This window comes from Marmota monax, unplaced genomic scaffold, assembly GCF_021218885.2.
Source record: "Marmota monax isolate L192 unplaced genomic scaffold, Marmota_monax_Labrador192_F-V1.1 WCK01_AAM20220418_F8-fsc00014, whole genome shotgun sequence".
NCBI classification, from domain to species: Eukaryota; Metazoa; Chordata; class Mammalia; order Rodentia; family Sciuridae; genus Marmota; species Marmota monax.
In genome coordinates, this window is record NW_026695222.1 from 38,690,191 (window position 1) to 38,715,590 (window position 25,400).

The 25,400-nt window shown below is 59.8% G+C and overlaps 2 protein-coding genes and 1 long non-coding RNA gene across 15 annotated transcripts; all 3 read right to left on the reverse strand.

Moving 5' to 3' along the window:
* Window positions 1-42: 42 nt before the first annotated feature.
* LOC124085634 (uncharacterized) lies at window positions 43-3,726 on the reverse strand. The gene is made up of 2 exons (XR_006849495.2): window positions 3,017-3,726; window positions 43-712 (listed from the first exon to the last, which is right to left on the reverse strand). It is a non-coding gene; the product is annotated as an uncharacterized LOC124085634 (long non-coding RNA).
* A 244-nt stretch (window positions 3,727-3,970) lies between these two features.
* Window positions 3,971-15,896, reverse strand: Uckl1 (uridine-cytidine kinase 1 like 1). 13 transcript variants are annotated; one of them, XM_046433490.2, is made up of 18 exons: window positions 13,929-15,642; window positions 13,549-13,683; window positions 9,501-9,691; window positions 9,311-9,417; window positions 9,004-9,174; window positions 8,858-8,929; window positions 8,083-8,272; window positions 7,919-7,980; window positions 7,264-7,280; window positions 6,313-6,526; window positions 6,121-6,140; window positions 5,240-5,338; window positions 5,058-5,151; window positions 4,918-4,980; window positions 4,723-4,845; window positions 4,505-4,612; window positions 4,276-4,432; window positions 3,971-4,191 (listed from the first exon to the last, which is right to left on the reverse strand). In XM_046433490.2, exons 2-18 carry the CDS (start codon window positions 13,629-13,631, stop codon window positions 4,112-4,114), a joined length of 1,851 nt encoding a protein of 616 aa, XP_046289446.1. In that variant the 5' UTR covers window positions 13,632-13,683; window positions 13,929-15,642; the 3' UTR covers window positions 3,971-4,111. The 13 variants fall into 13 exon arrangements, with proteins under 13 accessions (XP_046289446.1, XP_046289443.1, XP_046289442.1 ...); XM_046433487.2 differs by lacking the exons at window positions 13,549-13,683; window positions 13,929-15,642 and adding an exon at window positions 15,737-15,894 and having other exon boundaries at window positions 9,501-9,688; XM_046433486.2 differs by lacking the exons at window positions 13,549-13,683; window positions 13,929-15,642 and adding an exon at window positions 15,737-15,893.
* Window positions 15,897-15,998: 102 nt separating this feature from the next.
* Znf512b (zinc finger protein 512B) lies at window positions 15,999-24,807 on the reverse strand. Its single transcript, XM_046433482.2, has 17 exons — window positions 24,740-24,807; window positions 24,393-24,518; window positions 24,022-24,164; window positions 23,559-23,687; window positions 22,880-23,466; window positions 22,566-22,792; window positions 22,393-22,464; window positions 22,147-22,293; window positions 21,868-21,992; window positions 21,698-21,790; window positions 21,475-21,573; window positions 21,226-21,396; window positions 20,698-20,892; window positions 20,352-20,453; window positions 19,948-20,010; window positions 19,351-19,449; window positions 15,999-19,025 (listed from the first exon to the last, which is right to left on the reverse strand). The coding sequence occupies exons 2-17, from the start codon at window positions 24,514-24,516 to the stop codon at window positions 18,783-18,785; spliced, it is 2,619 nt and encodes an 872-aa protein (XP_046289438.2). The 5' UTR covers window positions 24,517-24,518; window positions 24,740-24,807; the 3' UTR covers window positions 15,999-18,782.
* Window positions 24,808-25,400: the final 593 nt, after the last annotated feature.

Sequence of the window (25,400 nt, forward strand, 5' to 3'; positions counted from 1 at the left end):
CCGCCTCCAGCGGGCGCCCAGCTACAGGCCAAGGCAGAAAACTCTTGGAACTGAAAAACAGTTTATTTGAAGCCAACTAAAAACTTTTGGAGGGAAAAAGGTGCAAGAATAGTAACAGTAACGAAACACCCTGAACCCGCCACTCATACCTAGAATTAAGTAATTTGATTAGGATTTTCCATAAGGAGGAAAAAAAAATGGAGCTGGGCGAGGCCTTGGGTACACCCGCAGCACAGCGACAGCAGCAAAAGCGACCGCGCAGAAGGCCTCCGCAGACATCGCCGAGCCCTTCGCGTGCCCGCCTAGGCCGCCCCGACCTCTGAGGAGCTGGCGCCGAGTCCGGCGGCGGGCAGGGGGCGTGGCGGGCGGGGCTCCACCACCGCAGCCCGTGCGCGGATGGGCCGCGCGCCCCGGACCCAGTTGCGCGGGGATGGCGCGGACAGAATCCCGGGCAGGACCTGGGAGGACGCGGACTGCCCGGCTGGCCAGAGGGGCGCGCGGGGAGATTCGCCAGAACCGTCCCGCGGTCACCCCAGGTGCAATCGGGGCCGGCGGCGCGCTCGGGCGGTGGCCCCCCGGTTACAGCTGCGTGCTGCGGAGGCGCTCTCAGGCGGTGGCTCGGGGCACCACCAAGTTCCAAGCCGGAGGGTGCAGGTTCCTACGAACGCGAGTCGGAGTTCCGCGCTCCGCGCTCAGTAGGCGGGGTCCCCTGCTGTGGGAATACGTGAAGGTCCGAGTCTGTGCCAGCCTCGCCCTCGAGCCCGGACGGGCCTTGGCCCCAGATGGAAGCCGGTTGGTGACCAGAGGTGAAGAGGCGCCAAGGTACCCGATCCGGGAGCTTGGTCCACCAGTCGCCCCCGCGGATGTCACCGTCGTAGTCACCATTGCTTCGCCAACCCGCCCCTCCCTGGACCCCCGCTCTATATCAGAACCCACATGCGAGCTGCCCGTTCCTGTCCTAACTCTGGCACAGCTAACCCAAAGCCATCTGCTCCGTAGGTCTCCGTCCTGCCGCCGCCTCCCCACACCAGCTTCCCTCGCTCCAAAACCTCCAGCCTGACCTTAGGAAGCTTCAGAATACCATGGCCTCCAGGGCCCTCTCCGCTGCTTCCTGCCGCGGCCCCCCAACCCTCAGGTGCTCCACCCAAGATGCCCTTTCCCCAGGCTTCTTTGCCAGTCCTTCCTGACTCCAGGTGGCCCAACGCTGGTTCCCCATGTAGGGCACCATCCTCCGTCTGCTGCTCACGCATGCCTTCTTTTGGGACTGGGCCTCAAGTGCCCCAGGCTTCCCATCCCACCCAGCCAGCTACCTAAAAGGCCCTGCTTAGCATCTGCATGACCATTTTAAATTTCGTTTTCCGCCTAAGGGCGTTTCTGAGAAAGCCTCACCACTCCCTCATACCGACCCGACCATTTTCACGCCCCCGCCACCGCATTAAGACCCTAGTGGCTCTGATTCCTGAGCCTCCCCATGAAAGTCCCAGAGCTCAAGCCTGTTTTGCCTCTCTTCTATAGAGAGATGGCCTTTATTTGTCAGCTGTGACAAAGTCTCCTGTGTATCTCTTCCTGGTCTGCATCTTTCATTTCTCGTTTACCTGTCTCTCGTACCCATCATCACCCTGTGATAGTCAGCCGCTGCTGGGAAGGGGCAGCACCTCACGGGCTGACGAACCTGAGATTGACCCTGGACACTCACCATTCTCAGGTTGGACAGTCCTGGAGGCATTGCCCAGGGCAGCAGGCAGAACCAGGACAAGCGAGCTTCTCCTCTGAGACCCTCACCCTGAGTACTCCACAGGAACCTCTGGTGTGCATACAGGGTCCTCCTCCACCCCACTAGGTTCTGAAGCTGCTTTAGGCCTAGCAGACTATTGCTGGTTTGTTTGTTTGTTTAATTTTTAAAAAATTTTTTTGGTACTGCGGATTAAACCCAAAGGTGTTTTACCACCGAGCTCCACCCCCAGCCCATTTTACTTTTTATTTTGAGATAGGGTCATTCTAAGTTGCTCAAGCTGGACCTCAACTTGCCATCCTCCTGCCTCAGCCTCCAGAGTTGCTGGGTTACAGCTGTGTGCTGCCGTGCCTCACCATGCCTGGCAGGACTCTTGCTCTTGATTTCCCCTTCCTCCAGGGTGCATGCCACTCACCCCTCACAGTCTGCACTGGGCCTGAGGGTAGGATCAGGCCCATGTGGCTCCCAGCCCCAAATCAGACCCCTGGGGGCTGCCTGCAGAGTTCAGCTGGAGTCCCTGTGCCCACAGCAGCTCTGTGGTGCTTGTCCCCCTGAAGGAATTGGAACTCGAAGCTGGATCTTGGCCCTCTTTAGAGGGCCCTTAAGGCTCCCAGGGGTCAGAAAAGGTGCCTCTCCCTCACTGGCATTCCGAAGACCTTGGGCTATTTGGAGGGTGGTCCACTTCCAACACCCCCTGGGGCCCTGGTTGGAATAGGTTCAAGATCTCCCCAATCTGTGGCCCAGCCTCAGGAGACACCAACTCCCACCAAAAGGAGAGACCAGAGCCTGGGTCTTCCAGCAGCACCAGTCTTCTTGTGGGTGGGAAGAGCTAGGCAGGGCCTTGGGGTTCAGGCTCCTGCCTCCAGGATATTTTCCTAGGCCCCCCACTAAAGGGGAACACAACTGCCTTTGCTTTGAGGATGGCCTTACTAGACTGTGGGCAGCTGGGCCTGTTCTTTCAGCCTGAAGTTTCATCTCCCACACTGCAAGTTGTCCATCTGTGGTGCGTGCTGCCATCTAAGTACCTCTAGTGTTGGCACCTGCAGGCACAGCTATGGCTGTGATCTGAGAACCAAGTGGCCTGACTGGACTTGGGGGGGGGGTGCCCTCGGGAGAGAACTGGCCCCTGCCCATCTCCTCATCTGGGAAGATCTGGCTAGGAGGAATGGCGCCTGCAGCCTCTGGGCTCCTGGGGCACGTGGTGTGCAGCAGGCTCCCAGCCCAGAGTCTCAGAATGAAGGAGCCCGTGAATGGGGCCCTGGACACATGGGACAAAGCACTCACCAGGGTGTAGAGAAGGCCCTCTCGCTGACCTCTGGGCTTTGATTTGGTCCTCTGTCCCCAATGCCTGGCTACCCCTTGGACAAGCCACCAGCCTTTATCTGCCCGCTACCGTGGGCCTGGCCTCCGCCCAGCAACTTCCTGTCCCCGCCCCAAGACAAGCTTTTCCATGACATGGCCTTTGGGGGTGGGGGGGGGCAACAGACCAGAGAGACAGGAAAGAGGCAGGAGCCAGATCTTCAGGGACTGAGGAGCTTAGGGGTGTGTGTCTCACGGTCCCAGCCCACCTGCTGCTCAGATCACAGCCACACATGCACTGGGTGTCCATGTGCCTATGACTATGTCCCCTGGCCCAGGCAGGATAGGCATAGAGAGGATGCTGGAAGTGACCGTGAGGCTGACCCTCACTCTCTAGTCTAGGAGCAGCAAAGACAGGGTGGACATGTGTCTGGTCCTGAACAGCATGGCTGGCCCACTGAGCCTCGGCCATCTGCTTGCAGCCGGGGCTTCTTCCAGTGAAGTCCTTCCCACAGACGCCCACACACTGACTTCCGCTGGGCCCCTTGATGGTACAAACATGGTTGGGGGGGGAAGTGGTCACAGAGGCTGCGTCCTGTGACACACAGAGCCCTAGGTGGCCCTGTCCTCTCCCTGGGTCCAGGCCAGGTAGCCACTAAGCTGTGGCTCTAGGGGCCCTATCTAGCACAGCCAGAAGCTGCAGTCCCAGTGCTGCCCTCCTCTCCCTCAGGAAATGATCCCCAACTACAAGGGAGGCTGGGTGCAAGGCTGGGAGCAGGCCTAGTCCTGCTCTGGAGAAGCCAGGGGCCCTTGACTTATCGGTGGTGACTTTATAACTTGGGTGCTGGGGTGGGCAACACCTACAGCCCTGAGAGAGACTGCCCAAGCCCAGGTCCCAGCCAGGATACCACCCCTGTACCCCAGCTAACCAGTCACACCTTCACTTTCTAAAGCTTTATTTTACAAAATGTGTAGATGTTTTTTATTGGCATCATTTTTTGAAATTAAATTAACCTCCTCCTACCCACACCAGGAGGCAGGAGGAGGCTGGGTGGGGACAGGGTGGGTCAGCCTGGGCAGCTAACCAGTGGAAGCCACCTCTTCCTCGTCGCTGCCATCAGGGACCGCATCTGTCCCAAAGTAGCGATCCCCAAAGTTCCCTGGAGAAAGAAGCAGCCCAGTTTGGAGCCTCCTGGGGAGACCAGCCTTGCTCACACACACCACTGAATAGGCTGGCGGCTCACCTATGCCTGGGATGATGCGGAAAAGGTCATTGACCCGCTTGTCCACAGCTGTGGTGATGATTCTCACTCGTGGGAAAGCATAGGCCACGGAGTGGACACCCATCTCCGCCATCAGCAGTGACAGCAAGAAGATCTTGTCCTCGGGCACATCGTGGTCCTGCCAAGCCAAGGGCCAGGTAAATACCAACTGCACAGGGGCCTGCCTGCAGCCCATTCAGGACCCACGTACCAGGAGGACACGGACGGCCATCATGGCCGCAGCGCCAGTAGACACCGTACAGTCCATCAGGATCACGTGGTCGTCACTGATGTCCTTGGGCAGCCGAAGATAGTGGAGCTGTGGGAGGCCATGACGTCAGCAGTGCCTGCCCACCAGGCTCTGGGGTGCCACGTGGCCTTTCCCTGGGCTGGCCATCCTGTAACTCCCATGCCTCCCCAGTCCCGCACCTCGGGCTCCCCCGTGAGCTGGTTGGTCTGGATGAGGATGGTGCCAATGCGCACGTCTTTGCACACAGCACGCAGAGCAGGCTCCATGGTCTCCCCAGCACGCAGGATGGATACTCCAGTGATCTAGGGGAGGGAGGGCTGAGCCAATGGGACACCCAGCCCAGCTAAGGTATCGCCCTCCCAGGGTGCACATACCTGCTTTCCCGCATAGCACTTGCCTGCGTAGTCCTGCCCCTGTGGGGTCTGCACCACACAGTCCTGTACAGAGGGGGTGTGTCTGGACGTGGCCCTCACAGAGGCCCCACCCCCTCTCCCCCAACTGGATCCCTGCCTACCTGGAAGGGCAGGAAGGAAAGCGCATGCTCGATGAGCAGCCGCATCAGTCTCTTGGAGTAGAAGATGAACTCGTCCCGACTAGTCTCCCTGTCCCTGTCGGGTGGGGTGGGTGTGCTTAGGGGGGGCTTAGGGGGGTCCCACCCCACCTCTCTCCCACACTGCCCCTCCAGCCGGCCCTCACCTGATGATGGTGTGCATACCGCGCACTTGCGGGGTGCTCTTGAGGACGCTCAGCGTTTGGGGAAGTGGGTGGCACTGGTGCGCTGAGGCCAGGGCCGCCCTGGGGACACAAACAGATTGGGGGCACTCAAGAATGAAGGCATCTCATTCTAGAGCACCCTCTCCCCCAGGACGGCTGTGCGTCACCATGGGGCTAAGCAGTGGGGACAGCGGGGTGCGCAGGGTGAGAGCAGGCTGCCTGGCTGTGGCTGTAGGGGGAGACCTCCCACCCCAACTCTACAGGAGGTGCAGCTCCTGGAGGGGGAGCAGAGACACAGTGTCTGGTCTACGGAGGAAGAGCAGGGCCCGATGTGAGGCGCCCTCCTAGGCTTGGAGGGAACAGAAGGGCCGGCAGGACGGGGCTCACCTGCAGGTAGGGCTCAGCCCCCAGAACGGGCAGCTCCTGACCTCTGCCTGCAGTAATGACCGGGCTGAGGGGTCAAACCCTGCCCAGGCCCATCCCCATCCCCAAGTGTGGCCCAGTGCCGCTGCCTGCCCCACCTGAGGCCGTGCCTGGGGGGTGGGCATGAGAGAGGCAGAAGGGGGAGGAAAGGACGGGGGTACACGAGGGGCACTGGGAGAGGTGGGGCCGGCAGAACAGGAGAAGGGGTGCTGGTGGCAGGAAGTGGGAGGGAGGAGTGGGCGGGGCAGGGGAAGGTGACACTGGGGTGTGGGGGACCAAGGCAGGATAGAAGGGAGGAGTCTGGGGAGGAGGAAGGGATGGTGGGGCTCAGGGCGCGGGCCTGGAGGAGGCAGCTGGGGTGGGCGTGGTGAGGGTCCTGTGGGCAGGCGAGCAGACAGCGGGGCAGCACACAGCGAGCACAAGCCGAGCTCTCTGCTCACATATCCCAGCGCAGCTCCCTCTGCTCGCCAGTGAAGAGTGTTCAGGGAGGGACAAGGCAGGAAACGGTTACACAGAGGAAAGAAGAGAGAAGACCTCTTAGTTGGGAGGGCAGTGGCACCTCTGCAGATGGTACAGCACGGCCACCAGCTGGCCAGAGGGAAGAGGAGGCGCAGCAGGGCTGGGGCACCCACCCTCTGGGTGGGAGGGTGGGAGGGCCCTGTGGCTGGCCTGCAGTCCTTCCCCTGCCCACCAGCCGCTTCCTGGACAGGAGGAGACACTAGGGCCACTGGCCACCGCCTCCTTGGCAGACCAGAGAGCGGAAAGTGGAGCTGGCCACACCTGGAAACTTTTTTTCTCAGAATAAAGGCTCCTAGAGGGACCTGAGGGAAGGCCTGCAGCACCTGTCTGGGAGACCAAGCGGAGACTCATGCAGGGAAAGGAAGCGGCACAGGGTGGGCCCAGAGGCATTTCCAACGCTCTGACTGAGGCTCCCGAGGTGGCTCGGCCAGAGCTCCCCACCTCCAAAGAAAGCCTGGGAGGAGGGCAGGTCCCTCGTGGTGACACATCAGGGGCAGGTGCTGGCGTCTGCCTGCCCACTGGGTAGACAGGGTGGGGGACACAGCCTTAGCCCACCACAGGTGTGCTGCAGGGCAGCTATGGGGCAGAGCAGGGCCCAGGCAGGGAGGCAGGGAGGGCAGGGCTGAGCCCTCACACCACCCCAGCGAGAATCCCCTACGCCATGAGATTGGCCAGAGGAGGTACCGTAGCCCTGGAGGCAGACCCAGACCCCAGGCTGCTGGGAACACATCCATGGCCACATTCCTGGAGACCTGGCAGGGCTAGGTCACGAGAACAGCTGTGCTCTCTGGGGCTGAACCCCACAGACAACCCCACTTGCAGAGAATTCTCCACGATTTCTGTTCAGCCTAGGTGCTATGTGATCTTGGGCAAGTTACTTAACCTCTCTGTGTCTCAGTGTCCTTATCTGTCAGCAATGGGAAGCAGAAGCAGGGCTGGGGCTAATCCACTCCTCTGCATGGGGAGGGGCTGCCCACTGGCCTGGCTTGGTAACAGCCCAGACCTGGAGCGCCCTGTGGATGTTGGAAATGCCTCCATGTGTGCAGACAGCTATGGGGTCTTACCTGACGCTGAGTTCACGCTGTGGCAGCAACACAAGGAGACACAAGGGAACGGTGACGCGTCAGTGACCAGGGCAGGTGCCAGACCACCCCACCCAGGACAGGACATGCTGCAGCCCCACGGGGAGACTGCTCAGAAGCTGCCAGGTTTGGGAGGTGAGCTGCTAATGCTTCTAACCTGGGGAACACTTGGGTGAGACCTGTGGTTCAGGGCTGGGCAGTTTAAGCCAGGGGCCCTGGGCTCCGTCCTGCAGGCCACAGGCCTCTGACAGCCTGTGAGGGACCCAGCCATAGAATGCTCCAACAAGGGATTTCTGGTGAGGACATCACTCCCAGGGTTAGCTACCATGAAGGAGAAGAGCTCCTGGCCAGACATCGGACTCCTCAGTGCTGAAACCCTGTGGCCTTAGGCCAGCAAGACAGTGGGTCTCCTTGGCCATCCTGCAGGGTTGGGAGGGACAGGAGCCCTTCTATGCCAGGCCAACGTCCGGCTGGGAGCATGTGGCAGCTGGGCCCTGAGTTCCTGTGCCCATTCCCAGAACAAAGGGCTGGGGCTGGGGCTGGGGCTGTGTGAACAGGCAGATGAAGCAAGCTGGGGACACTCAAGTGGACATGGAGGGTGGGGCAAGCAGAAGCAGGGACACTACCTGAGACTTACCTCCTCCAGCTGGCTGTGCACATGCTGCACGATCAGGTCAATGGCCACCGCGTTCCCACTCCCTGCGGCAAAGGAGGGCGGCTCAGGCAGGCTCACGTGCCAGTGTCCTGGCAGGCCCACCTCTGGGCATCACAGTGCATGTGCCAGCATCCTGGCAGGCTCACCTCTGGGCACCACAATGTCTGCCAGGCGCATGGTGGGCTGGATGTATTGGTCAAAGGCAGGCTTGACAAACTTGTGGTACTGCTTGATGACACCCTCGATGTCCCGGCCTCGTTCACTGATGTCCCGGCGCAGCCGCCGCACTAAGCGGATGTCGGAGTCCGTGTCCACAAAGATTCTCATGTCCAGGAGCTAGACAGGGATGGCAAGCTGACTGAGGTCTGTGATCAGCAGGGTCACATGGCCCCACGGAGCAGCTCCTGCACAAGGCCTCCTAGTATGTGGGTCAGGTCCAGGGCCAGCCCCCATGGGCATCTCTTGAGCCTTGCGAGGAGTGTGGCAGGAGCAGGTGCTCAGGGAGTGTGTGAGAGTGGGCAGGAGCTGGGCTGGGCAGTATGACGTCTACATGATATGGGGGTGAGGGCCTGATGGGTTCTGGGTGTGCACCCTGAAGGAGCTCTGTGAGGGCTAGGGGTTGGTGGGAGCAACAGTGGGGTCCTCTGGGCCTGCACCAGTATCTGAGACCTGCAGCAAAGTCCCTCAGACTTCCTGCCTTAGGTCCTCACCTCCAGCAAGGAATGAGGAAGCCAATGCGCAGCTGAGGGTTGGCAGGTCGGGGAGGGAGCACTGTCCCCAGCAGCCACACCCACGCTAACCAGCGGGAGAGACAAACTGTACCATGTTGGGGGCACCCAAGCCTCTCCTTTCAGCAGGGGAGGCCTGGGGACAGGGCAGGGCTTGGCTGGAGGATGCATCTGCGGCCCAGGGGTGCCTCACCTCCAGCAGCGTCTTGTCAGCGAAGGCCATGATACCCTCGAAGATGATGACGTTTGCACCATAGAGCGTTTTCTGCAAAGGAACCAGGGAGTTTCAAGGCAGCTTCTGCCTCTGCAGCCCATCTGCAGTCCTGAGCCCCTACCTACCCAGTCCTTCTTCCGGCTGTGGGTGGTGAAGTCATAGATGGGCACTTGGACGCTCCTGCCCTGCTTCAGCTTCTTGAGGGTGGAGATGATGAGGTCGAAGTCGAAGGCGTCGGGGTGGTCAAAGTTGAAGTCGTTGTGGGCGGCCTGCTCCTGCTGCTGCTGGGTCAGCACCTGTCAAGGAGGCCGCAGAAGACCCCTGCCCACAGCCCCAGGGGACAGCATGCTGGGGCCCAGGGACCAAAGGCCTGCATGTGCAGGGGAGGGGAGAGAGGGAGAAGGGCACTCCAGGAGCTGAGCAGGGCCTCACCTTGTAGAAGGAGTCCATGGACAGCAAGACCACCCAGGGCACATCTAGAGCCTCAATGATCATCCTGGCCACGGTGGTCTTCCCCGAGGCACTGCCACCTCCCAGGCCTGCCAGGGGAGCCGAGAGCCGTGCTCAGGACATCTGGCTGACCCCACAGGTGGTCCCGAGGGGCTGCCCACACCACTCTTACCGATGGCAAAGGCCTCCTTGGACTGTGTGCCATGCTCATTGTACCAGGGTGGCCGCCCTGCCGTGTAGATGGTGCGCTTGCTGGTGCGCAGCAGGGGTGGCTCCGACTTGCACTGGCTGGTGGTGCGCTTCCGGGGCGAGCGCCTGGTGCCCACGGTGGGGAGAAGCCTGTCCAGGGACCCTGCATGGCTGCTATAAAGACAATGTGGTTTAGCCTTGACCTGGGGCCGCTGGTCTCCTTGGTGCCTGGTCACACCCAAGGGGGCTCCGGTAGGCGCAACCCAGGTCAAGCCTGGACTGGGTACTGTCCAAGAAGCCCACCTACAGTGGGCCACAGAGCTCATAGGGGCATGGGACCTTGGTTCACACAACAAGAACAGAGGGATGTTGCAGTGATGAGGAGAGAGGAGAGTGCCCATCTCAGGCTGTGCTCCTCCCCTGTGTGGACTGGGCCAGGCAGGGCCCTTCCTCAGGTGATGCAAGGTAGGCACTTGTGGACAAGCAAGAACCCCCTGAGGACCATGCCCCCCTCCCCAGCCCAGTGCTCTCTCTGGGCAGCCCAGTCACTGTCTCCTTGCAGAGGAGGGTAGAGCCTGGGCAGAGGTAAGGACAGACACAGGGCTCTGGGCAGAGTGGCACCCTGGCCTGGCCTCTCTGACTGTCAGGGTGCAGGATGGACAACGAGAGGGGAGATCCCAGCTAGGAGGCCTAGGGAACCAACTTGTTCTGTGATCCCTCCTGGGTCCTTAAGACAGAAACTTCCAGAATCCAGCAAAGGCTACCTACGTGGGCTTACCCCATGAGCCATCTGTGTAAAACAGGAGGCCCACAGAGACTACCAGGTGGAAATCTAACCCGAAAAAGGCTCAGACCTGTGCTTGTGTCCACACCACATCACGCATGCCAGGCCAGCTCTCAGATCCCTGCCACCTGCACAGTTGGCCTGTATCCCAAAAGGGGTGCAGTTTCTGGCTGTGGCCTCAACCCTGAGACCTCTTCTGTGGAGGCTCCCTGTGAATGCATGGCCTGTGACACTGCTCAGTTTGTCCTGAGAAGCAGAGCCTGGTGTGAAGATGCTGGGCGTGGGGGACATGACACAGGCTGTGAAGGCCCTCCTGGCCACTGCCTGAATGGGGAGACCAAGTGGTCAGAGTGGCCCTAGCACCGTCTCTCAGGCTGTCCAAGAGGGGTTAGTGGCTTGGCCTAGCATGTCACAGCCCACCCACGTGAGGAGCCTGTGAGCAAAAGGCTTACATGTCAGACGTGCCAATTTCAACCAGGATCCATCTGGGGACCAAAATCTGGAACAGGGACTTCTGCGTGTTCTTCTTGAATGTTTCATAAGCACATGTGCCATGCTTTCAAAATCCAAACCATGAGCAGGACACAGTGGCACAGGCCTGTCATTCCAGTGGTCCAGGAGGTCAAGGCAAGGGGATTGTGAGGTCCCGGCCTGCCTGGGCAACTTAGTGAGACCCCAAACAGAAAGGGCTAGGGCACACCTCAGTGGTAGTGCACCTCTCAGAGCACCAGCAATGACCCAAGCCAGGCAGGGGCCTTGGCGTGCACAGGCGTGGAGGCCATGGAAGAAAGGAGCCAAAGCCTAATCCCTAACAGGTCCTATGGCAGCTCTAGCAGCAGGAAAGCTTCCTATCTGTGTTTGACAAGGAGAGCGCTGTGCTTGTCCTTGGGGACAGACAGGGCCACCTGTTTCTACACCACCATTGTCAGGAGAGCTCAGGAGTGAGCCCAGGGAATAATTAGCCAGGCAGAGGCGCTCAGCCTCGCTCCTGCAGCTCTGGAGACAGCTCTGAGGCTTAGCACAAACAATACAACCAGGTACCGCAGAGACTGGGTGAGAGGTCCTAGGGACAGTGCTGCTCTACCATGCCCTGGCATGGGAGCAGGTGCCCACAGCATTGCTGTGGGACACATGTGGGGGGCACAGCCTAGGACATGACGTGCCCTGGGGCTGCTGTCTGCACCCCCAGTCAGGCTTGCCAAATAGCTCTTGGCTTAAAGGAAGACAGGACTTGTAGTGACATCCTAAGGTCCCTGGACAGAGGGCAGACAGCTGTTTGCTCACCTGGGCACACTAATCCACCAACAGTAAACAAATAGGTTTGTGATGCTCACCCCTGGGGCTGCCCACATCACACTCCAAAGGAATCGCCCTGTGCCTTCAACCTCCACTGAAACTCTTTAACAGAAAATGCAATTTGTGAGAGAGTAGGGCCTCGTGCAGGAATCTCCCAGGGCTGCCCCACAGCCATGCCCTGGATTCCAGCGGCAAGCACGCCCATTCACAAAGCCAGGACCAACTCCCATAGATACTGAGCAGAGGCAGCCAGCGCTTGAGGCCTTCCTGGAGACCTTTTGGTCCTCCTATCAGTGACTTCCTCACCCCACTGAAGTGACCACCACCACCACCACAAATCCTTTCCAAGGCTATCACTGCTGAGCCTGTTGCAGACCCTTCTGTTGGGCAGAGTGCCTAGTTGCAAGGAGGCCAGGGGGGACTTTGCCAGAAATGCACCTTGCCTCACTGGAGACAAAGGCCACAAGGCTATCTGCACCAAGCCTCGGCCCTCCCAGAGCTAATCTCTGTCCCAGAGCCAGCGGCAAAAATTCACCCATTTCTCAAAACGTGTAACCCTGAAAAGAGAAATTTGCACAAAACACCTCATTTCCTATCCACAGATGGATAAGGGTACTTCTGGCCACAACGAGGAAAATTATTCTCAACCCAAAGGACTGAGCCATGACCCAGAGGAGACACACACAACCCACAGCCCCAAGTGAAACTCCCTGTGGCCTGAGCCTGGCCCAGCTCCCCAGAGTGCCTGCCAGCCTGCCTGCTGCCTGCTACTCAGAGATGCACTGCACAGGAGTCTGGAGTGATCAGCACCACCGTGAAGCTGGGTACTCCTCACCAGCAGGGATTCCTCTGCAACTCACCTGCCTTCTGCCCAGCACCCTGAGATCCTGATGCCAGGGTAAGCTGGGGGACTGCTCATGGTCGACCAGGTCCCAGAGGGTGTGCTCTCGGTGTGTATATGGCTTAGGCGCTGGCAGTTAGGGAGGCATCACCACCTCAGCACCACAGCGGTGCCCAGCACAGCTCTGGCTCTCTGGCCACCTGCACTGGCCCTCTGTGAGTAGAACCACTCCTGTGAGCAGCACAGCAGATAAAGACCTGGGTGGGGCTGGGCCCCTGGCTGGCAGTGGGGCTGCTGTATGCAGGGAGAGGTGCACAGCACTGGGGGCCCAGGAGCCCCTCTGTACTGAGGGAACACACTTGCCACTGGCCTCTGAGGCCAAGGCCACAGTCATAAGAGGATCACCCAGCTAGGGATCCTGTGCCAGATATTAATAGCACAGCTTTGCCTAGTGTGGCCTGCCAGATCCAGGCCAGCTGTGGGTGTGAGCTGCCCTTCTGAGCACAGGCTGGCCCACTCACCAGCCGAGGCTTGCTGAGAATCACTATGCTCCAGTACCCTGGCCCCACCCCCATACACAACAGAACAGGGAGACTTGAGACCCCTCCTGGCCGGCTGAGCTCAGCACCCCACCCTTGGCACCAAGGTGCCTCCTATGAGCATGAACAGATAGGAAACCCTACCCTCTAGCCGGATCTAAGAATAACAGCCCCGCCCCCACCTCACAGAGGTCCAGAAAGTCCCTGGGCCACTCGAGGCTCATCAGGGGACATAGCCACCTCCTGTCCACAGCAGCAAGAGAAGAGGCAGGCCTGGCCCCACCCTCAGCAAGCATGGACAGTAGAAGTCTCTTACTGGCTTAAGGGGTCTGTTCAGAGAGGTTCTGCTGCCCAGCTCTCCAGGTGGGAGGTTACATGTGCCAATCCCTCCTGGCCACCCAGATAACCCACCCCTCCAGAGGCAACTGGAGAAGGAACAGCCATCCGCTGTGTCCTCAGAGCTTGCCCCTTCTAATGATGCTCCCAGGTGGCAGGCTGTCTGCACCAGGCCTCACTCAGGGAGCCTCAGCTGTCTTGGGCAATGAAGAGTGGGACTCCTGGGGATCATTACCTCGCTTGGATGTCTAAGCAACAGAGGGGACCCAGGCTGGTCAGCCTGGATGTTCCTGGGTGCCTTAGCTGAGCAAGACCCATGGGCTGGGTAAGAAGCCAGGCGACAAACTCATGGGAAGCTGGTACTGTTGACCTAGGAAAGGGAGGCCAGAGCCTAGATGTGCTGCTATTGACAGAATAGGCAGCCTTCATTCTGGCTCACCAACCTCGACTCCCAGCAGCCTCTGCCTTTGCTCCAGCTTAGGGTGCTGGAACCCCACTCCCAAACTGTCTCCCCAGGGCTAGAATGGACCAGAGAACACCCATTCCTAGCACCACCAACAGGGGCACTGATGCTGTTGATCAGTAGCCACATTTGGAGCCCAGTTGGCCAAGTACCTTTTTGCCCAGTTTCCTCCTGTTTCCAGTGTCAGGGCCGTCTGAAGCAGGGGGTGCTGAAGGGCGTCCAGTCACCTCAGAGCACCCCTCATTTCTCTGGGAGAGGGTCCACTTTGGGTCACGGCATAGTGGGGCATGGCTCACACCCCTTCACCCCCCACCAGGAAGGGGCAGGCCTCAGTGATCTCCTCCAGGATGGCAGCAGTTATGCTCTGGGATTCCTGAGACCAAAGCAGGTAGCTCATCCACAATAACGACCCCACAAGTGATGGCACATGGAAATAAACAGACATGTGCAGAGACTACAGAGCAAGACTGCACCATACTGAGCATCCCCAGCCAACATCCAAAGCCGGAGTGGTGGGCTAATGCCTGTAATCCCAGCTATTCAGGGGGCTGAGGCAGAGGATGGATCACAAGTTTCTCCTGGGACAGTGTGGGCATTTGAGAATCTGTCTCAAAAAAATAAGAAGGTCTGGTGATACAGTTCATTCCCCAGTACACAGCAGGAATGAGGGGCAGCTGGAAGCAGTCAGGAGGATCTACCCCTCAGGGTCTGGGGCGGGTGGGAGGACCGAGGCTTACATCTCCTACCCTGAAACCCTTTCCAGCAGACCCTGCTTTCTTGCAGTTCTAAGCAGATGCAATCAGCATCCCTCCACTGCCCACAACCAACTGGTATCCATCACTCAGGTAGCCCCTAAGGACAGTCCCTGCACCAGCACGACAGCAGGCACTGAAGACAGAGAGGAGGGGTTAAATAGACACAGGGACCAGCGCAGGGACAGTGGGGAAACGTACTGGGAGAGCAGAAGGAAAAGTCCCTGGCTGGACAGGAAATGCACAGGTCAGCCTGAGACCCCCACTGCTATGGCCCTGTGCCCATGGTGACCCGCACGAGGACAGTGTCTGTGTTGAGACATCACGAGGGCCTGGTGCCCAGAACAGTCTGTGTGGTCTTGGAGCCTATCTGGCTATGCATGGCCTTTCTGCTCCTGGTTACCCAGTGACCTCTGAATCAGTGAGCGTCACAGACTCAAGTCCTGATGGACCGAAGCCAAGCAAGCTCCCGGTCACTGCCCGCTGGGATGGTGTGGGCCTACGACCGGCTGCTCTGAAAGGGCTCTGCTCGTTCGCCAGAGCCCGAGCCAACACTCTGGCTCCAGGTACTCCACGCTCCTACTCGCCCCCACCCTGAGGGGAAAGCGTTCTGGGACTCCGAGGGACGCGATCAGACCCGGAAGAGGCGAGGCGCGCAGTCGCGCGCGTGACCACCGCCCCCTGGCGGCCACGACCCCGAGGCGCTGCGGGGGCGATCAGCCGGATGCTGACGGGCTCCCCCGCAGCCCACCGCCCCCTTTAATGCTCCCGGACCCCTCGAAGGCCCCACACATGCCCGGCGGTCGGAATGCACCACCGCACCTCACCCTCAGAATCAGTCCGAGGGCCACTGGGCGGCAGGGCCGGCCGGAGCCCGAACCCGAACGTGACTAACTCGGAAGGTCGCGCGGGCACACGGCCCCGGAGCGCCGCGAACCCAGGCCTCGCGGGGTGCAAACCAAGGCCCATCTCCCGCGACCCTCCTGTCCTCCGTCCGCTCCTGCCCCTGAGGCCGCCAGCAGACCACCCGGCCGCTCCTCCAGGGAAGGAGGTGCCGACAGGCCGTCGGGGGCGTGGAGGGCATGCGCCCACTCAGCGGACCTGAGCCCGAGGTGGGGCCTCGACGATGCCGCGGAGGGGGGGGGGGGCTGCAGCGTGCCATCGCCCCTTCGCCGGCGCGCGCGGCCCCCGCCCGGCCCTGCGCCTACCGGTCCTCGCACGCGGTCTCGCTCTGTCCTCCCGCGCAGGCTCCGGGCGCGTCCGGGGCCGCAGGAGGCGGCGGGGACGAGGGGGCGGCGTCCGCGGAGGCCGGTGGCGCAGCCATGGCGCCCGGAGACTTGGCGGTGGCCGGCAGCGCGTGCCCCGGAGCCAGTGAGGGCGGACTACGAGCCCCACAAGGCCGCGCGTCTCTGGGCGCGCGCGCACGGGAGAGGACCGCGTCTCGGCACAAACTCATCCACACAAAAGCCCTGGAAAAAAATCAATAAACATTTATTTGATACAGTCATTTTTAATACATACAGTTGATGGCGCGTCCCCGCGCCACTCGCCAGGGGACGGGGCAGGGACGAGGTTGGGGACAGATGGTCACAAGGCGGGCAGGGCCCGAGCTCACCGTCAAAACATCTTGCAAATAAACATTTTGTAGATAGAATATATATATGTATATATATGGTTACAAGTGATAGCTGGAACCTGTCTTTCGAAATGCACTTGTGTGCTGAGAACCTCATTAAAAACCAAACCAAGAAACCCGAAGTTTAGGACGCATGGCCACCAGGCAGAAGGGTGACCCACGGCCCTCCTGAACCCTAGACTTCCAGGGCAAGCTAGTAGAGTCTAGCCGGCAGGGGCTTACAAGGAAAGCCCTCCCCTTCCAGGGCCTCCCTCAGAACCACCAGAGGGACAGAAAGGCTCCAGCCACTCAGGATGCACCCCCGTCTGCCTGCAAAGAATTGAGTAAAGTGCATCCTATTTCTGTGGGAAGTGTCAGCTCCTGGGGCATCTTCCTGTTCTCAGGAAAGGGCGTGCACTGAACCAGAGGTAGATCTGCAGAGACCCTAACTCACATTTTGCCAAGGACCCAGGGCTTGGTCCACCAAGCTCCATGTTTACCACACCCTGGGGTCTGCCATTCTGATTCCTCCCACTGAGGCTGCTGTGGAGGCCAGTGGTCACTTTGTCATGTGTGAGCCAGAGCGGGAAGTGGGCAGACCCTGATGCACCCGGCCCAGGGCCCTACACCCTTTGGAGGAAGGCTTTGCAGACCAGCTTGCCACTGCCCCTCTCTAGTTAGTGTGGGTGGATGAGAGGGAAGGAAAGGAGGGAGGGAGGGCAGGCTCCCAACCAGTAGCTACTCCAGCAGCAACCCCCTTGTTCATTTCAAGACACAGGGGTTAAAGTGCTAAACATTGTCACCCAGGCCCACTTCTACACCAGGGCCACCTGTGGACTTCAGGGGTGTCCTGGAAACTCAACCCCCCCCAAAAAAAAGAGCCTGGCCTCCTTCCCCCCAAGTGCCAAATACCTGAGAGGCTGGGCAGGAGGCCACACCCTGTTGGAGCCCAACCTCCTCCACCATGGAAACAGGGCCAAGCGCACTTGGCCCTCCATGGGTGCACTCAGGTGCCCTGGAAAGCACACTGCCCGAGTCCCAGATTCTCCTCTGATCCTTGCCCACACTCATCTCCACCTAGGCCACCATCCTCAGACCAGGTCCAGGTGTGTGAGGCTGGGGGAGTCTGTTCTCTCCACCCCTCCCAACACATCAGGCCAGGCCTGCCCAGTTTTCCCATCCCCAAAGCCCCATGGAACTGGTCTCTCTACTGCAGGGTAGGACAACCCAGCTGGAAACCCTCCTCCCTGTCCCCTGAGCAGCAGAGGAGCCACAGCACAGCCCTGGGCCAACCCAGCCCCACCTTCGGCACCAGGAAACCCTTAGCACCAAAATGTCAGATTGTTGTGAATTTTTGTATAAAAAACAGAATTTAAAAAAAGGTTGTTACTTGTCACAGCAACAAGACTGGCATCCACTACACCCAGGAGACACGCACACAGGCAAATATCAAAATTCACATCGTCCAGGATCAGCGAGGGTATGCCCTCAGCCCTCCCTGCCCCCACTGGTAAACAGCCTCCATCCATATGTCTCTGAGCATCTTCCTCCCTACACAGAGGCTGCAAGTGGGGCTCCCCCCTCCAGGTGCCCTAGGACTCCTGACTGACCCCTGCCCTACCTGCAGATCCTGCCATCTTCAGATTCCTCACAGCCCTAGAGCTGCCACCTAGTCCAAGCCCCCCTCTCCCACTGGCCTTTGGTTCCTGTATCCAATGCCACCAGATGTACAGGAGCAGGTAAAGGGGAGGAGGGTTTCTACAGGAGCTCTGCCTCTGGGCTGACCCCACCTGGCAGAGGATATTCTCCATGGGGCTCACCTTCGGAGCTGGGCCCTTTCCACCTGGCCCTGAACCCAGAAGCCCCTAGCCCCCTCAGGCTGTGACCTTGGCTTGAAGTGACAGAGGCTGGAGGCAGGAAGCAGAGCACACAAGCCTCTGGTCCTCCACATGTCTGGGCAGAGCAGACAGGAAGCTGTCCCTCCAACTTGAGGACAAGGACCAGTGGTTTGGGGCCTGAAATGCAGCAGGAATGACAGACAGAGGATGGGGCCAGGCCCAGAGAGGTAGAAAACAGAAGCAGAGGAACTGGAGGGTGGATGAGGGTGGGCAGGTGGCTGTCAGGTCAGCATGGCAGTGGCTGGACAGGGTCTGTCCTGGGAGGTAGCTGGGGTACTGGAGTTCCAGTGTTGGGTGGAGGCAAGGCCCAGGTGGTGGCAGCCAGGGATGCCCAGGTGCTCTCGTTGGCCCACAGCCACAGATCACCAGGAATGCCCCAGTCATGGGAGCCAGGGTGGGGACCCAGCTGGATCTGAGGAAGCAGAGACAGGGGCCAAAGAACATCTGACTGCTGTGCACTGCAGCCCCTTGGTGCCAAAGCCCCAGATGCTGCCAGGCCCCTGAGCGTCCTCACAGGGAGGCTGCCCCACCCTTTGTACTTCTGCTGCTGCCCCTGGCACCCCTTGTGGAGCTCCACCCAGGTGTGCCCTGAACAAGGGAAGGGCCACCTTCGGGGAGGAGAGAATGGCTCACCACCTCCACTGGACAGATGGATGGGGGTGAGGATGGAGGACAGGAGGTCCAGAGTGGCTCCCCCACGCTGAACAGAGTGGGGCTTGGCAGCCAGTGTGGGGTTCACTTTTAGGGTGCCTTGCTGGCTCCCACCTTCCGCCCAGTGGAGCCCCGAGACCCCTTGTCCCTGCCTCCCAAGGGCCAGTCGTCCCGGCGGTGGAGGAGCTTGGGCATGGGCTCCTCAGGAGGCCGCTCCTTAGGCTTGCGGCCCCGTTTCTTTCCTCCCGCCAGACTTCGTTTCTCTTTCCTGGATATCAAGGGACCCTGGCTCCTGTGTTTGGGAGGTGGATCTGCTGAGGTCCGGAACCAGTTCTGGGGAGAGAAAAGCCCCAACGAAGACCTGGGACCCTGCCCACACTGTAGACCCAGTCACCCTCAGGCCAGGTAGGCAGCTGCAGTGAGGGCTGAGGGCAGGGTTCCCACCCACAAGCAGCTCCTGCTCAGGCTGCCCGGTAGGACCCAGCTTCTCAGCTTTTCTGGGGGAGTTGGATACCCCTATGAGGAGAAACTGCCAGACTTCTCAATGCTGGCCACTTGCTTAAATAGACACTCCTAGGCCATCCCGTTTCCACCACCCAGCTCTGGCCCTACCCTTCCTGGGCCTCCCCCAGCTCTGGCCCAGTGGTTGCTCCCGCACCTCTGCATGGGTCTTGAGGATATGGTACTTGACGCCACTTTCAGAGCTGAACTCTTTGGGACACAGCAGACAGCGGTACTTCCCTACCAGGTGGTCCCCCTGTAAAGCAAGGCAGTGCAGTCCCTGGCTCTTAAGGGCCCAAAGCCCACACCTGGCTCAAGCCCTTATCTCACCACTAAAGGGGCAGGGACAGCTGGCGAATCTGCAGCTGTTTCAGGAACCTGTAAGGGTACCCTGCAGCAGGACCATTAACTGGCTCCTGCTACCGGGGAGTTGAGGATGGGAAGAGCAGGTGTCTTGGGGAAGGGTCACAAACCTTTGCTGAGGGTCCTTTCCCAAGATAGTGTGCCCAGGTCAGGTTGACCTCCCACACATACCCACATAGACAAGGAGCTGAGGACAAGGCTGGGGACTGACCGTCCTATGGCTGGGGTAGAGGCAGGGAGGGGTTCTGAGCCAACTGTCTATATCAGCCTGTCTCTGGGCTCATGCAATGGGAGCAGGGGAGGTTCTCACACTAATGTGGAGGGACCCCTGGCAGGAGAAAGGTGGGAATGCTGAGCCCCCTCTGGGCCACAGGGAGCCCCCAGGACTGACCTTGCTGCAGCTGGCCAGATGGGCCTTGAGACCAGACACACTGGAGTAGATGGCTTCACAGCACTGCAGTGGGAGACAGCCATGGGGGGGAGGCCGGTGGGGAGTCTCCCACACAAAGGTGCACCTGCCTCAGCCTCAGGGAGCTCGGAGCCTCTCTCTGGGGCATGTGGAAGGACCTGACTCCAAGAGTCCTGGGGTTTAGGCTGGGCATGTAGGGCCTGAGGCCCCTCTGCTAATGGGGTCTTAAGTGAGAATCCTGTGGGAGCTCAGAATCAGAAGCAAGGCTGGTCATTTTGAGGGCTGCCTCCTAAAAGATCTCGGTCTCAGCCTCTGCCACTCCCTGAAGGCCACACCTGCCCTGTCTTGGACCTCCCATGCCCACCCACTCAGCCCGCCCCGCTCACATCGTTAGGGCAGTTTACGTGGCCATTTGCTTTGACTTCATTCTTCCATGCCTCCAGTAGCTGGGGGTTGAGTGTGGGGAGGCCTGGCCGCGTGTAGTTGAGCTGTAAAGCCAGGTACAGTGCAGGTGAGTCCAGGCCCAGAGGCACCCGGGCTCTGAGACTGTATGTATGCCTCAGCAGCAACTCAATGTCCCTTCCAGAGTTGGGATCAGTAGACAGGGGCATGGCTGTCACCAGGGACTCTGGATTGAGGCATGTCCTGCCCAGAGACAAGGAGGCCAGGGGCTTGGGGAAGACCTCAGGGAAGAAGGCCCATACCCCATCCACATGTGGGTAGGCAGCTCACCCGTGCAGTCTCAGGCACAAGATCGTCCTTCATGCGTCGCTTGGTCCAGTCCCGTGCCAGCTCATCCTCTGCAATCTCCTGCAGGTGGAACACGGCCACCTGGGCCGAGGTGCGGCGGATGCGACCACTTGGGGTCCGCTCCACACCCAGCAAGTCCTCAGCCTCAGGGGTCTTTTCCATGGGCTCCTCGGGAGGCTGGAGAGCAGGGTCACATGGTAGCCAGGATAAGCCGCAGAAGCAGGAGCGCCAGAGATGGCAGGTCAGAGTCAGCATGAGATGTGGGCCACATGTGGCCCCTGAAGACACAGGGACCCAGGGTGCATACAAGTGTGTGGGGGACAGGGATAACATAGGCATCCCAAGGAAGATGGGACACAGGAGTTCCTGGTGCCCACCCTCCAGTCCATTGGGATGTAAGTGACTTACAAGGAGAGTGGGGATCACACCCATCAGGTGGCAGGAAGGAGTACTGTGTTACAGCAAGACCACTGGAGAGCCCTGGGAGCATGAAGACCACAGGCCACTCACCGGGGCCGAGTGCTCTGATCGCACATGGTAGTCATGACCAGCCTTGGAGCGATAAGTCTTGCCGCAGTGGGCGCAGGGGAAGGAAGGGCTGTCTACCTCACAAGGCGGTTTCCCACAGCGCCGCTGGTGGTACTGATAGCCCATGAGGCTGGAGAAGGCAGCCCCGCAGCCCTGGGGATCCAGGCCAGTGGTCAATAGGCAGCCAGAGAGGCTCCAAGTCCCATGTGCACACAGGCTCCCCACACTGACCTCCTGGGGGCAGCGCAGCCGCCCCATCTGCTTCAGCACCTTGCGCAGCCGCTCTCGTTCCTCCTGCTCCCCGCCCTCGGAAGCCTCAGCAGCAGCAGGCTGAGAACAGGGTGAGCTCAGGTGTTGGGACCCCTGGGTCCAAGGTCAGGCAAGGGGGAGCAGCAGGGTGGGGTTAGTTGTCAGTGGTCAGGGTGAGACAGGCCCTGGGGTCCTGGCAGCATACCTTGGCACTGTGCTCGGCCATGGTGTGGTAGTTGAGACCAGCCTTGGATTTGAATTGCTTCCGGCAGTGCTGGCACTTGAGTGCATCCTGCAGCTACAGACACAGCCTGGCAATATGAAGCTGGCCATGGCTAAGGAATCCCCACTCCCAGTGTCTCCCAGGCAACCTACCTTCTGACACACCTCCATGTGTTTCTTGAGCCCCACAAGGGTCTTCCGGGTGACCACATTGCAGGTAGGGCAGATGGCCTCCCCCCGTTCATGGATAGCTCTCTGCCACTGCTCCTCAGGACCACCTGTGGGGCAGGACTGGGGCCTCAGAGGTTTGTGGAGGCTCCTGGATGCCAGGGGTAGCAGTAGCACCCAGGCTCCACAATCAGCCCCTGTGCCTGAACCATGGAATCCACCCCACAGTTGAGACCTGCCCTGGGCCCTGGCCGGCAGCCCCACCTGGGGCTGAGTGGGTCACAGGAGTTGGTGCCTCCTTGCTGACAATGACAGGGGTGGCCTGCACCTTCTTCCGCACATCCTCAGGACCCAGCCCCTCCTGCTTCTTGGAGCGGTGAACTCGAGCCTTATCCTCGGCTTTGGCCAGGCCTGTGTGCACAGATAAGTGGGCAGGGAAGTGTGGGCTAGGTGCAGGCACAGGTGTGGAGGCACCCAATCTCAGAGGTGCCCTGCAGGTGGGGGTCTCACCTTTGAGTCCAAAGGTCCCTGAGATGGACGGTTGCTCCCCTGTGAATTTCTTGGGTGTTTTCTGTTTCCTTCCTGACTCAGGGGAGAGAAAACAAGGATCAACATCTGTCAAATGACCATCTGGAGCCAGAGCCCCACCTACCTCCCGACTTTCCTCAGGGCTCTCATCTTACTATGCTTTGTGCGCTCGGGGTCCTCCTCAGGTGGGGACATAGGGCCTGCAGGCCGCACTGCCTCCCTGCCCACTGAGGGTCTCCCACCCAGCAGCAGGGAACTACTGCTGGGATCTGTACTCAGCTGTAAGGCCAAGCTCTGGTCCGTGGTAGATGGGCTGAACTCCCCATTCTCTGGCCTGGACTGCTTTGGTGGGATAGGGCAGATGTCCAGGCTGTCTGCGGCCCTGCAGAGGAGGTAGGTGAGGCCACGTGGCCAGCCGTGGCCTGGACCCTAGGTATGCATAAGGATACTTAGGTGTGAGCTCCTGTACCTTTTCTTACTGCTGCTCTTCCCAGCAGCACGAGGTGCTTTGTTCTCAGACTTGGTCAGCAGCACCATTTTGCAGGTTGGTGTATGTCTGCTGATGGCAATGGGCCTGCTGACCGGCACTGGCTTGCTGACCACAACAGGCCTGCTGACTGGCACTGGCTTGCTGACCGGCACAGGTTTTGTAATTGTTACCAACTTGGTGACTGGGATAGGCTTGGTGACTGGCACAGGCCTAGTGACTGGCATGGCCTTGGTGACTGGCATAGGCCTGCTGACTGTGACAGGCTTGGTGACCGGCATGGGCCTAGTGACTGGCACGGGTCTGCTGACTGTGACCGGCTTGCTGATGCCAATGGGTCTGCTGACTCCCACAGGCTTGCCCATAGTGACAGGCTTGCTCACTCCAATGGGCTTGCTGACCCCAACAGGCCGGCTGATGGAGACTGGTCGGCTGACTGGGCCAGGCTTGGGGGCTGGCAGGGGACGGTCCATGTGATTCCAAATCCGGTGTTTCTCCAGCTGGGTCTTTGAGGTGAATGCAGCCTCGCAGAAGGGGCAAGGGAAAGCCAGCCTATCTGAGATGGCGCCCTGGGCAGGGAGGGCAGGTGTGGGATGGGGCCCCGGGACCTCTGCCCAGGCACACCCCTAGGCCACCTCCTCCCTGACCCATAGCCCCTTACCCCTTGGCAGCGCTGGTAATGGTACTTGAGTCCGTAGATGCTGGGAAATTCCAGCCAGCACCCTGAGTTGGGACACTTCACCCTGGAGTGAGCTTTGAATTCATCTTTCCACTGGTTCATGAGTGAGAGCTGAGCGTAGAGAATGGCTGGACTGCTGCTTCTCATCCACCTAGGCCTCAGCCCTCCAAGCCCCAGACTCAGAACCCTCCCCAGGCTACAGGGCACAGAGGCAGCACAACCCCTCAACCTCCAGACTGCAACAAGAATTCAAGCCCAGCTCCAGATCTGTGCTGGGGCTACTAGCATGGCTCATTGGGCCCTCACAGCTATCAGAGGTAAGGGCCTCAGGCTACATCCTGAAACTCAGAGCTGACAGGGGAGGTGCAGAGGGGAGATTAGTGTAGGTCAGTGACCTCTACAGGCAGACCCATCATGAGCCCCACCCCTGCCTCAGGTAACTCACAGGAATGTCTCGCAGGGCCTGGTTCTCGGCCTTGGGCCGCCCCTTTTTCTTCCCCTCTGTCCGGTCGCTGGCTGGACTTCCTGGGTCAAAGCAGAGAGGAGCCTGGCCAGATACTGTCTGTCCACTGTGGACCACAGGCATCCCTGTAGCATATGGGGCAGTAAGGTTCAGGGACTGCACTGTGGCTGGCACAAGGGGGGCAGATGTGCAATGAGCCTGGGTTCACCAATGCCAAGGCTTGGGGCAGGGGCCCTGCCAGCCTAGGACAAGAACCCAGGCACAAATTATGTCCAAAACAGCCTCTACCCCAGAACGCCCTTGGGTACTCAGAGAGTGACCCTCTGGAAGTGATTTTGGCCCTGGCTCCTCACCCAGCTTTGGTGAGTCCTGTAGCATGGGAAGTCGGACCTCCTTCCGGCTGCCACCCTTCCCAGGTCCACTTCTGCTGGACCCCTGGAGCCGGCGGCCTCCTCCAACACAGAAGGGATCAGTCATTTCTGCAGGGCAAGTACACAGACCTGAGGTCCAATGAGCCCAATTCAGAAGTTACAGAGGGGTTGCCCTGAAGCCTACCCACCAATAGGCTCACTCTGGCCAGGAAGCTTGCCCTCCTGATTTGTCACACAGAAACAAGTAATGGGGCTTCTGACTCAGGGGAGGGGCTGCACAAGTTCTCCCCAGACAACCCAGAAGGCACAAACTGTGTGGAGACCCTCACCAGTTTGGACAGGATCCCTCTCAATATCAGACTCACAGTCCCAAAGTGTGCTGAGGATCAGGCATCGGGCAGGGCGTGTCCCCAGGAGAGGTGGCCTGTGCAGGAGGAAGGAGGCTGACCACATCCCTCCTAAGGGCCATTTATGGCACCAGCAACAGCTGCTGGCTCACAGGCTGCCAAGCCCCAGCACCTTGAGGGTATCTTTCCCTTCGGGGTCCTCACCCCTGCCCACTCACACCCCATGCAAAGCCAACCTACCCAGGTGGGCACCCTAGATCCTTCTCCCCAGATATACAAAATAGTCTAGGTGAGTGCCAAGGGACGCCAGGGCCCTCCTTAACCACAAGCAACCTCTCTCTGGTGGGCAGACTGAGGGCCACTGGCATCTCCTTCTGGTCCCTGGGTTTCCTGACCATCATGTCTGGCCCCCTTCTCAGCCTTGATGCAGGGTTCCTGTTCAGCCCCTGAGTCACTGACCACTGTCTAGCTGACCTCTGCTCTCCCTGCTCAACAGACCTCAGCCCACTTCAGTTAAACAAGGCCAGCATTAGCAGCAGAGGCCCAGGCTCCAGAGCCCACCAAGACACTTGCCAGGGAGAACCCTGTTGTCCAAGGCTGGGCTTCCAGGGGCCTGTTCCAGGAGTCACCAGGCCCTGTCAGG

Coding starts and splice junctions, on each gene's coding strand:
- Uckl1 (XM_046433488.1), bottom strand. CDS start 9,918: ATGGGCACTCTCCTCTCTCCTCATCACTGCAACATCCCTCTGTTCTTG. Junction 5,339..6,120: donor AGGGAGCTGCGCTGGGATAT/GTGAGCAGAGAG, acceptor TTGTGTCCCCAG/GGCGGCCCTGGCCTCAGCGC. Junction 5,152..5,239: donor GGTATGCACACCATCATCAG/GTGAGGGCCGGC, acceptor CCCACCCGACAG/GGACAGGGAGACTAGTCGGG.
- Znf512b (XM_046433482.2), bottom strand. CDS start 24,516: ATGACTGATCCCTTCTGTGTTGGAGGAGGCCGCCGGCTCCAGGGGTCC. Junction 23,688..24,021: donor AGGCCCTGCGAGACATTCCT/GTGAGTTACCTG, acceptor CTCTACGCTCAG/CTCTCACTCATGAACCAGTG. Junction 21,397..21,474: donor GGCTGCGCTGCCCCCAGGAG/GTCAGTGTGGGG, acceptor CTGGATCCCCAG/GGCTGCGGGGCTGCCTTCTC.